The sequence below is a fragment of the Meriones unguiculatus genome, chromosome 1 (genome assembly GCF_030254825.1).
Source record: "Meriones unguiculatus strain TT.TT164.6M chromosome 1, Bangor_MerUng_6.1, whole genome shotgun sequence".
In the NCBI taxonomy this organism is placed as follows: domain Eukaryota; kingdom Metazoa; phylum Chordata; class Mammalia; order Rodentia; family Muridae; genus Meriones; species Meriones unguiculatus.
This window is the reverse complement of record NC_083349.1, coordinates 40,040,524-40,052,329: the sequence shown is the minus strand read 5'-3', so window position 1 is coordinate 40,052,329 and position 11,806 is coordinate 40,040,524. Positions and strand designations below refer to the sequence as shown.

The following is an 11,806-nucleotide window of genomic DNA, read 5'->3' as shown; positions in this document are numbered from 1 at the left end:
CACTATGATGGCTGTTTGCAAAAGAGGAATGCCCCCCACCCCCATTTTCACTGGACCAGGGAATGCTGAGAACCAAGCATGCCAGACATTCTTCTGGCTAAAAACGGGGGGTGCTATTCCAGGGTTAGCGACACTGGGTCATTAATTCCGAACACTCTGAGAATTAAAGCTTATCCCACCCCCACGATATCCAAAATTTCCTCTAGAAAGCCCTAAGAGAATTTCAATCCCTTCCATTCTGAGGAAAGGTGGTTTAAAATTAGGGTCAGCCCTGAGAGATTGACAAGCTAGATAGATGCTGGGAAGACTGTCCCCTGAAATAAGCTCTTTCCCACCGCGGATGGGCGGGGCAGGAGCCTCTGGTCACAGCCCAGCAGAGGGACAGCCCCTTCCAAGTGTGTGCAAGAGGTCTGGTCCCCAGCTTTAAAATTCTGGACCAAGGCACCGCGTGCTGACCTCTCCTCTCCCCCACCCCAATGCTGGCTGGCCCTTCCCAAGCGTGCAGTTGTCTCCTCCCTGTCCAGCCCTGCGGTCATCCCGAGCCCAGCTGGGCTACACTGGCCAAGCGCTGCAGCCCTGCGTAGCGCGCTCTGCACACAGGCGCCTTGGCTTGCGGCTCCTCTGGCTCTAAGAAGTTGAGCAGCCTGTGGCATCTCTGTCAGGTTCCCAGCTCCTTTCCTCGCACTCTCCCTTCCCTCAGAGCAGCGGGTCCCAGTGAGCCAGCCAGCCCCCCCGCAGGGTCCTCTTGCTTGAAGTGCAACTATGCTGTTAGAGGGAGTCCTGCTGGTAGCACAAGGTAAGAACCGACCGGAGACCCCCCTGGGGCATCTTGGCAACTGGCCTCCACTCGGCCTGTCAGGGTGGGGCTTTCGGTGTTGCCTCAGCCATCCAACGGCTCTTCTGGATCATTTCCAGCTACTGAGCTCCGTGCCCTGGTGAAGCCTGGGATTGGGGTGGGCGTGGAGCTGCGCGGAGGAGGGTCTCGAAAGTGCTGAGGAAGGCCATGCATTCTTCTCTCCCTCTTTCCGGCGTGCCCCCCTCCCCAACTTTCACCAGGTAGTCCCCAGGGCTGGTGTAAGGTTGCCAGGCAGAAACCCAAACTGAAAGTCCCTTTGTGCCCGCAGCCTTGCAGCTTGCCAGTGCCCTGGACCTGTCCGCCGGCTCCTGTGCCTTTGAAGAAGGCACTTGTGGCTTTGACTCGGTGTTTGAATTTCTGCCTTGGATTCTAAATGAGGAAGGTAAGGAGGCTTCATGGAAGGCTGACTGCCCGAGGTGAACTTTCTTTATGCTTGCATCCCCTCAGCCCCCGGAAGTAAAGTTATCTTGGAATCAGTTCCCTTTGGGAGGAATAGTGTGAGTCACGAAGCCTCCTTCCAACCCTCCACTAGCAAGGAGAGGCCAGGGAAACCACGGGAGAAGAGGATGGTTGTGTACCTGGCTCCCAGCATGCGCTCCTAAAGGGACAAAGGGGGATTCTGCTAATGATTGTCACCCACCAGCCTTGTGCCCCCTGCAGGCCGATAGTCTTGCTGGCCCTTTGCAAGACTGAGCAGAGAAAGTAAAATGCAACTAGTTCTTAGGAAGCTTTGCAGGAATGTTTCCACACTGGTGTGAGGGTCCTCGGCACTAAGACGCTTAGGTCCACCCCACGGCAGGTTTGCCGGTGATTCATCCTTTCGCGTCCAGTGTCTGTTTCAGCATCGGACTAAAGAGTGAACTCCACCGCTGAGTGTCCGAAGCCACTGGGCCGGGGCCAGTGAGTCACTATTTCATTACTCTGAACCACTTGGGCCCCTGTGACAAAGCTTACATGAAAAGGAGTCTGATGTGTCTTCTTAACTTTCATTATTACAGTATAAACATTCCAATAATAGGCGCTGCTGCCCTTTCCTTTCTCTGCTCTTGTCGCCATCATTTTGGAGCTTGATCCTGTGGACCATTTATTTGGGCTTGGAGTAGACTCCTTCAAAAGATATGCTGCCATGAAGGAAGCCAGCTGACCTTTCTCCCAACTCACTTTTCCTCAAGTCATCCAGCCTGGCTCCCTGGAACAGCACCCTTGCTTAGGATGCAGAAACTGTCACCACACCTCTCCCCGATCATATTTCTTTGAAAGACTTACCTACAGGAGCTTTCCTGACCCCCACAGGTGGCTGGTAATAGCATTCATATGAGAATCTGAGCCTTCATTTCTTTTTTTTCTTTTTGGTTTTTTGAGACAGGGTTTCTCTGTGTAGCCTTGGCTGTCTTCAACTTGCTTTGTAGATCAGGCTGTCCTCGAGCTCACAGAGCTCTGCCTGCCTCTGCCTCTCAGAGTGCTGGCATTACATGTATGTGCCACCAAGCCCGGCTGAGAATCTGAGCCATCGTATAGCCACATGGTTGACTGAGTGACCAGCATTGAACTGTTCAGCTAGGGAAAGAAGCCAGAAGGAACTGAATCGGTGATTACTTTTGTTCCTAACACCTGCAGTTCATTTAAGTTTACATGAGAAAGATCAACTCTTTGTTGAGGGGGTCCCTATCTTGCAAGTGTCTTTAGAAAAAACTTCAAGCTCATCACCCCATTCTATTCTCTTATTGGGTTTGAAACATCATGAAATATGGCTCTACCTATGTTACGGCAGTGACTTTGGGAGCACTATTCTCTAGTTTGCAAGGCTTCTCAAAGGTACACTCACACATGCACACGTACATGCAGACGCACACACACACACACACACACACACACACACACACACACACATTTATACCTAAACCTATGTTTTAGGCCCAAGCAAGGCCAGGATAGAAATGAGCCGCTCACATAGACCCGAGAGTGAGTGCTTCCTGAATCTTGTACTCTAAGCTCACTTATCTCAAGCTGCTGTGGCCCTAGGGAAAAAGAAAGAAAGAAATAGATATATCTCTCTCACAACCATTAGTCTGAGTCCCTCGGTGCTCTTTATGGCCTCCTGTCAGATCAAAACTACCTCCAGTCCAAAAACCTGGGTGAGCATGCAACTGCCTGGTGAACACAGGGTCTCCCAGGCTAGCAGGGAACACTGCACTGAGCTGGCGTCTCTACACCCCCGCCAGGGAAAACAGGAAGACCTTATAGGAATAGATGACTAGAGTTTAATCACAGAATAGAAGCACTGTGGCTCTCCCACTTTCTTTCATGTAGCCACTGCTTTCTAGGCTGGAGGCTAGGACCCCTGACTTAGCTGGAGGACATTAACTTGTCCTGTTCTGAGGACTCTGGGGCAGAACAGTCAAGTTAGGCTTCCACCCTGCTGAACAAAGTCTCAAAGGCTGGAGCTTGAACATAACTGCCCACGGCAGGCTCCGGGGCAGTAAGGCAGACGCGTGCCAGCTGCTGAACTTGCTTGCCCTGAAGTGATCACTGAGAATTCCCCTTATTCTAGATTTGGAAATTAAAATGATAAAATTGTCCCAGGCTGAAATTTGGGAAGCTAATTGAAAAATCTCCCCTTTACCGCAGAGACTCTTTGAAACAGATTCCAGACACCCCTGTGTACTGCATCCACCAAGAGAGCCGTGAATGTCACAGACTTTACTCACAAGTCCTTGCAACATGAAAAGCACTTTCTCTATGTCCTTGATCAGTAGGCTAACCTGCATGAGGAGAGCAATGCCAATGCCCAGTGAAGAGTGAATTGCAGAAATCAGTTTGTGAAACCAAATTTCCCGAAGCATCTCATGCCACAGAATCACTTCCCTGCTATGTGAAACTATGTGAAACCCATTTCTTGATTTATCTGAGTGTTAGATCTCTACACATTTCTGACTACCTGGCTCATAGTCATTTTATATATGCATATATATTAATTTTTCCTACTTGTTGAAGTAGGTGACATTATGTCAAACTCAAATTGGAACTTGCTCTAATATCTTGGGCTTGGATTCAGTCTTAGGAAATAAGAGCCCCATTTTATACTATAAAAATGTCTTATTTATCTTTTTTATTATTAATTACAATTTATTCACTTTGTATCCCACCTGTAGCTCCCTCTCTCTTCCCCTCCCAATCCCACCCTCTTTCCCTCTTCTCCATCCACGTCCCCCCGCCAGTCCACTGATAGGGGAGTTCCCAATACTAGGGAACCCACTTGGACACTGACCTGCCATGGGCTACATCTGTGCAGGGGTTCTAGATTATCTCCATGAATGGTCCTTGGTTGGAGTATCAGTCTCAGAAAACACCCCTATGTTCAGAATTTTTGGTTCTGTTGCTCTCCTAGTGGAGCTCCTGTCCCCTCCAGGTTTTACTATTTCCCCCTTCTTTCATAAGATTCTCTGCACTCTGCCCAAAGTTTGGCTATGAGCCTCAGCATCTGCTTTGATACCCTGCAGGATAGAGTTTTTCAGAGGCCCTCTGTGGTAGGCTCCTGTCCTGCTCCCTGTTTTCTCCCTCTTCTGATGTCCATCCTCTTTGCCTTTCTGAATGAGGATTTATCTTTAACAAAATCATCTTTATTCATTCCTCATTCAGAGACTTATTGGCTCCCTGTTGAGCAACAATCTTCAGTAAAAATTGAAGCTGTCCCTTCTGCTTTCCCCCTGACAGCAGTATGAGCAGAAGCCTTTGGCTGAGGATTCTTGGAGACCAGACAGTTGGCCTCATCGCAGTTCAGATCAGCAATTGAGTGGGCTTTGGTTTTGGCTTAGGATCTTAACCTTCACTCTCTAAGAAGAAGCCATTAGCTGAGTGCTGGGAGGAAGAACAAAACCAAGCATGAGAAGTGCTACTCTTTCACTTGGGAGAAGGAGGTGGATGAGGGACAACTCTGGTTAGGAGGAAGTAAAAGGAAAGCTCAAAACATTTACAAGGAAGACCTGCTTGGAGTTTCCTGAATAGTGTCCAAGGAGAGAGAAAATTTCCAATACAAGAAACAGGTGGGTGGCTTTTGTACCTCAGAGAGAAGGACAGTGTGGAAGCTGGGAAAGCATGACCAGGGATAGGGTGGGGGCATGTAGAGTGCAGTAAGATCTCACTGTAATGATAGGCATGCATCTTTTTCTGATACTCCTTTTCAGGCTCTTTCCTTGTCTTTTAGGGATACTCCCCATTGGTCATCTGAGTTTCAGTTCTGCATACAGTCATGTGTCAGTTATTACTAATAGTGTTAAATCCTGCCTGATTCTTCTTGAAGCCCAGCTGGACCCAGTGTCTGGCAAGGATCCTAAAGGGACTTTATGGAAGAAAAAAACACACTTTCCTTCACTATGCCGAACTTGGAAGGCAGTTACAGCATCCCACCCAGACATGGCCCAGTGGCTAAGGGAGCTCCTGTCGCCATTGGTCTTGCGTTGCCTCTGCTGACTGTTTTTTGTGGAGTCTTCCCAGAAGAGGCTCCACTCATTCACAACGAGGCTGGATAGAGGCCGGAAGCCAGAACAAGTCTAGAATATTCCTTAGGTGCCTCTCAAAAGGATACTGACTGCAGAAATTTGACTAAACTGTTCCTGCTGCATCAGATGAGATGCAGCTCTTTGAAGTCACCCCACTGTTCCTGCTGCTAGTTTGAGCATAACTGTGTGCTCTAGGCCTGAGCAGCTTGAATCCTGCTTAGGCTCCACATACGGTATAAGAGTTAGACTTCAGAAGTTGTCCAGCGCAGGCTGTCTGTTTTTCACACTGTAGCCCAGGCAGGTTGACACTCATAGTTGGGTACAAAGTCCATGGCAATCCTGGGGCAGGACCCTGTCCCACCTGCTCAATGCCATTTCTTTTCTCTGCATAGCTGGTAAACAGCCTCTCTCCACTGAGCCCTGGCTTCCGGGCCTCACAGTGTTGGTAATGCTTCATCCAGGTGTATGTTTAACAAGTGGAACAGCACAGATCCTCAAATGCAATGTCTGGGGCCTATGAAACTCACAGAGAACTACATTCCATATTATATAAGCATATATCTTTATATCGATAGATAGATAGATATAAAGATACATCCATTTGTAAGACCTGAATACAATATTCATTATGTAGGAAAGCTCTTGGTCCATATTTAGAACTCAACACATAGTTAAATGAATGAATCTAGCATCTGACCATGAAAATATTTCTATGTCTTTTTTTTTCATGTTCTGCCATTTTTTCTTTGCCTTTAATGTCAGTTCCTTAGTATGAAATGCAGCTTGAAAAGGTTTCTATAAGCCAAGATGGCCAGCTTGTATTAGAATCAGGCACTGTTCCTTCAAGGGTAGTTGTCTTAGTTAGGGTTTCTATTACTGCCCTGACCAAACACCATGACTAAAAGCAAGTTGGGGAGGAAAGAGTTTATTTGGCTTATACTTCCTAATCATAGTCCATCACTGGAGGAAGTCAGGACAGGAACTCAAGCAAAGAAGGACCCCGGAGGCAGGAGCTGAGACAGAGGCCATGGAGGGGTGCTGCTTACTCGCTTGCTCTTCAAAGCTTGCTTGCCTGCTTTCATATAGAACCCAGGTGCCACCAGCCTAGTGATGGCACCTCCCACGATGGACTGTGCCCTCCCTCATCAACCACTAATTAAGAAAATGCTCTACAGGCCTGCTTGTAGCCTGGTGTTATGAAGGCATCTTCTCAGCTGAGGGTCCCTCCTCTCGGATGAGTTTAGCTTCTGTCAAATTAACATAAAACTATCCTGCACAGAAGGCTTGGTTATTTTTGCCTCAAAATAGGAATGCAGGAACTGGAGAGATGGTTCAATGGCTAAGAGCACTGTCTGATGTTCAGACTCCCTGAGTACAGTTTCCAGCACCCACATGGCAGCTCACGACAATCTATAACTGCAATTCCAGGAGACCCGTTGCCCTCTTCTGGCCTCCACGGGCACTGCACATATGTGGTGCGCAGACCAGATTTGTGTCTTAGCAACATTACACACATTATACATTCGTTCTTCTAACTCATTCTTCCCATACAGCTTCTGGGGTGGGAAGGATGCGAAGGACACTATAGCTGTCTGTTGCTTATAGCTCTGTTGTTTGCTTTCCATTATAGCCAGAAGGTGAACTTGCTTATCATTTCTTCTACGTTAGGCCTTCATGAGCTTCACCTAACTTCTGTGTGCCTGGAAGATAATGTGCGTGCCTCACAGCCTGTAGTCTCTTTCAGCAGCTTTTTTTAAATTTTTCTTTCATTATAACTCATCACTTGCTCTTTGCCCTTTACTCTTCCTCCCACCCAGCTTGTTTGTCATGTATCTGCTTCACAGAGCTGGGGCCTGAGCCTCAGTTGGTTCTTGTTGATGATGATGCTGGCATCTCCTTGAGGCTCCCAGCTGCGCTGATGGTCCCTCCTTAGCTTTACACAGGCCTCTAACCTTGGCCTTCCCATCTTTCAGCCTGCTTAGGAGATGTCCTTCCTGATCACTCCTCTTGGAATTCAGCCTGGAAAGCTTCTGACAGCCTGCCTACCTTATGGGATAGAGGCTCTCAGTAGGGGCAGCCTCTCTCTAGAACAAAGTCCAGGCTGAGTTCCTCCCCTCAGATTAGACTGTTGACCGGGGAGCTGTTCTCTGGATCCTGAACCTCTTCCCAAGAGATGTCTGGGGATTTTTTTGGGGATGTTTTCCTTCTCTCGATTACAGAAGTCAGCCAAGGTTACAGAATGCTGTGATGGCAACTATATGCTTGCTTTTCCATGCTCAAGTTTCTGAACCTACAATGACTATGTTTGTAACTTGTGCGTTGGGATATAATATTTAACAAAAATTCTGACTCTTCCTGGGTGTGGTGGTTTATTCTATCATTCAGGAGACTGAGAGTTCAAAACCTGCCTGGGCTGTAGCAGAAGTTCCAGGAATGAGACTATATTTCAACAAAAGCAGAAGGAGATAGGAGGAAGGGGAGGAGGTCTCTTTTTTAAAGATTTATTTATTTTGATTTTATGTGTCTGGATGTTTTGTCTGCATGTTTTTCTGTGCACCATGTGGATCCAGAATCCATGTCCAGAAGAGAGTGTCAGATCCCCTGGCACTGCAGTTACATATGGTTGTGAGCTGCCATGTAGGTGCTGGGAATCGAACCCAGGTTGTCTGAAGAACAGCCAGTGTTCCTAACCACTGAGCCACCTCCTAAGTTTTTATCCATACAATATCAGTGTTTCTTTTATTAGGTTACCCAAAGCATGGTCCTATTTCTATTTTATGCAACAAATTTCATGTTCGAGAATTTGAGTGAGATTCAGCTATGCTAATAGAGGTTTGGGCATTTCAATAAATAGAGCGAGCTGGTAATGAACTCTTCTCAGGCAATTCAGTTGAAAGAGCCTGATTTCCACGCCTGTCAAGTTTTCAAATACTCTTCCTCAATTTTTCATATGCTTACCCAATCAAGTATACAAAAAAATGTATTTACTCTGGCGTGGAGTCTTGATGTGTTTGACTGTCTATCAACTAAAAGAGGTCGTGCTGTTGCGTGGGAAAGAACACATTGCTAGTGATATATGAAGAAGTTACTTAAGAGCAAGGAACTTTTGTGTGTCTGAAATTCCTGTCCCGAATGCCCCATTCCTGCTCTAATTCACCTAGACATTCACTCTCAACACTGGTTGGACAGCACCTGAACATCTCTTTTCAAGTAGTCATGTCCAGCCCCTATTCCAAGGAATCTTGATTTATTTGGTCAGAAAACAGACCAGGTGTCACATTGTTAAATAAACTGACTGGCTGGCTGACAGGCTGACTGTCAGAGTGCCGCCCATCTGTGGCTGAGAACTGGACATGGGAATGACCGCCGTCCCACAGCCCCCTCTGCTATAGCGAAGAACAGACAGCATCTTCTTAGAAAACTATTGATGACTGTCATCTGTCCCTAAAGTGCCTAGCTCGGCATGCACAGTCCCTCATGATCTGCGTCAAATTACACTTCTACCTTTTTCTCCCATCGATCCCTCACACACTGTTATTGTCTGTCTCTGTTTGTCCTGTTCTCTGCACCTGCCTTTCTATTCTCTTGTCCTATGCTTGCTTGCTTTAAATGCTGCCGTGGCTTGATCATGGTTTGATTATTTAATTATTTATCTCCGACGGGAGGGTATGAGTGGTTAAGGGTTGCACTCTAGTGTATAAAATTAGGAGAGTGTTGTGGAATCTGGGAAGTCTTTAGGTGCTGGGAACACATCCTTGGAAGGGATTGCAGGATCCTGCCTGTCCTTCCTCTCACTGTTTCAGTTTTAAATATGACTGGTTTGCTCTTTTGTGTCCTCCTACCATGATATGATGTCATCAAGGGGTCACATGAATAAGGCTACCTGATCTTGGTCTTGAATCTTCAGGAAGTACAAACTAAGTTATATATATGTAAAACTAGTTGCCTCTAGTATTTTATTGTAATATGGCAAAGCTGACTGACACAAATGCTGTAAGGGCTTTGAAATCCCAATTATTGCAGATGAATGAGGCATTTTTCCTCCCCTCCCTTTACCCAGAGCTCTCCACTTTCCATTCTGTAAATTCTTCTTATTAGAGTTCCTCCTATTGGAGTCTCCACTCCTTCACCTCATCAGAGGCTAATGAAGAGTACATGGCATTAGCAAATACCCTGAACCTAATCAATCTCTGATGTCCTTTTGAGAGTAGATAGAAAAACAAAAACCCTCAATAGTTTTCCTTGTAGTGAAAGTGGCTTTTGATTGTGTTTACTAGTTCATCCTACCAGATGAATTCAAAGGCTTTAGAGACTCACATCATAATTTACAAATGGAACAGTGAAGCAGCATCTGGATTAACTCACCCATGCCTTGTCTGTGACATGTCAGTGGACAAACAGTTCTTGGGTTACTCTTCGTCAAGGCTGCGCAAATGCCTTGACCCTCTGCCATCATACACAACTACAGTGTGGTCTTGATAACACTCCTGCTGGCTCTGAGAAGTAGTTTTGGCCAAAGATTTTATTAGACTTTGAACTAGCTGTTGGAATTAGTGTTTCTAAAGAGTTCAAGTGTAGACATCAGTAGTACCCATTTTAATGGAGAGAAGCAGAGATGGAGGGAGTCCATACATAGAGAGGTGATGGCTGCAGTCAGTAAGATCTGCTGGAATGTCAGATTTCTCTTTTTCTTGAGAAAGTGAAGTGTGCTTGGCAGACTCTGAGGCTAAGAATGAAACAATGACTAACCAAGCAGTTTAATGCTGGAAGTCTGTAGTATCATGACTGAATCCTATCCTATAGGAAAGGGCTGTTAAAGAATATTTATCCTATCAGCAAGCTTTTGAGTGTCCACTGGGAGCTATTTTGGTAGGTGGAGGACACAGTGTATAGGTATGTGTTTGTGGAATTCATAGATGTGGGTTCTGTCCTTGGTGGCAGTCATAGACCAATTTATCTATAACTCATGGAAGAGATGAGAAAGAACTCTGTACAGTCACAGATTGCAGCTGCAAATGACATATACGTAAAACAAAAGGAAGCTTTCTTGAAGAGAATCAGTTAGCTCCCAACACCAATAAGCTTTCTAGAGGGATAGATTTGAATGGGAGCAAAGAGATGCTATTTATATGACTATTTATAGAACTATTTATATGACTTTCCCATTAGACATGAGTTATGTGATACCTAGACCTGAGTGTTCAGTAGCTATGAGGCTACTCCTCGTAGGGGGATCTTAAACCAGGGACGCTACCTGAGGTGGTCTGAGAAGTGATGCAGGGAGGAACTGGAGTGGAGGAATCATGTGTGAAAGGGGAGAAATGCATAAAATACTACAAGGGGGATTCAGTTTGCTGTGCTAGATGTTCTTGGATGCCAATAACAAGAGCAGTGGCCTCCAGATTTCTAGTTTGGGAAGGTGGTACTAAGATTTGGAACACATACAAGAGGAACATCATGTTCAGGGAAGGAAAGGACATTGTATCTTCTAAGTCAGCTCCAGTTAGCCTGCTGAGAGGTTCTGGCACCTCCTCCATGTCAAGTGCCCGGGTCTGGCAGAGTCGGTGTGAGAAGAGACAAATCCTTTCTCACCTCCAGAATACTCAAATTTTGGTCTGTGTGTTTGGTTTGAATACACATTGAGATAGTGAGGAACAATGCAAAAATCACAAACTTTGGCACTGAAATGGATTAGTAAGGAACTTAGTGATTTGTCCCAAGACACCCCCCCCCCGCCAGCACCGTGTTCTACATGTCCAGTTGGATGATATATTTCATTGGCAGACCACAATTATAGGACCTAATGACAAGGTGAAATATCCTTTCTGACAATTTTCTTTCCCACAGACCACCCCTTCAAACCACCTAAGGTTGCATGAACACAAGAATTTATTATGCAAATATTAACAGTAATGGCAGCATTTGTCATGATAGTCTCAGATTACAGTTTCCTGCTTTAACATTTCTGTGTTAACATGTATCCATTTGTTTGTTCACTGCTATGTGATCAAAACCCAGATGACCCTCTACAGCCAAGATTTCACAGATCTAAAACACAGACAGAGATAAGTACAACAGACTATCTCTGGAATGGACTCAGAAGTATGCCACGTGATGCTACCTTAAAGAACTGCATTATAGCTGGAATGAACTTTAAATTGCTGGATTTTTTTTTGCATTTTTTTGATGCTTCCCTATCAGACCTCATCATTTTTAATTTTTTTTTTATTCATTCACTCTATACACTCACATGGTCATCTGAGAAAACTTAGGTTCTTTGGATAATAACTGCTTTTAGGAACTATGAAGTATTTACCAGAGAACAGTTGCCCATGATCTGGAATTTTTAGAAAAGCTAGAGTACATGTATTGTGAGACCAATGTCTTTGCTCTAACTTTGTTATGATACTAAGCTTACCATCAGTGCTCTAATGAAGAAACTCTGAGTGGA

At 45.6% G+C, this 11,806-nt stretch overlaps 1 protein-coding gene and 1 pseudogene across 1 annotated transcript in view; both read left to right on the top strand.

Annotated features, from left to right (window-relative positions):
• Nucleotides 1–406: 406 nt before the first annotated feature.
• Mamdc2 (MAM domain containing 2) overlaps nt 407–11,806 on the top strand; it is a 153,332-nt gene continuing 141,932 nt past the window's right edge. The window contains exons 1-2 of the mRNA XM_060387614.1: nt 407–796; nt 1,125–1,238. Of these exons, the coding sequence (XP_060243597.1) occupies nt 763–796; nt 1,125–1,238 (148 nt within the window). The 5' untranslated portion in view covers nt 407–762. The remainder of the gene's footprint in view (nt 797–1,124; nt 1,239–11,806) is intronic.
• LOC110562204 (ubiquitin-conjugating enzyme E2 D3-like) lies at nt 9,322–11,470 on the top strand (annotated as a pseudogene).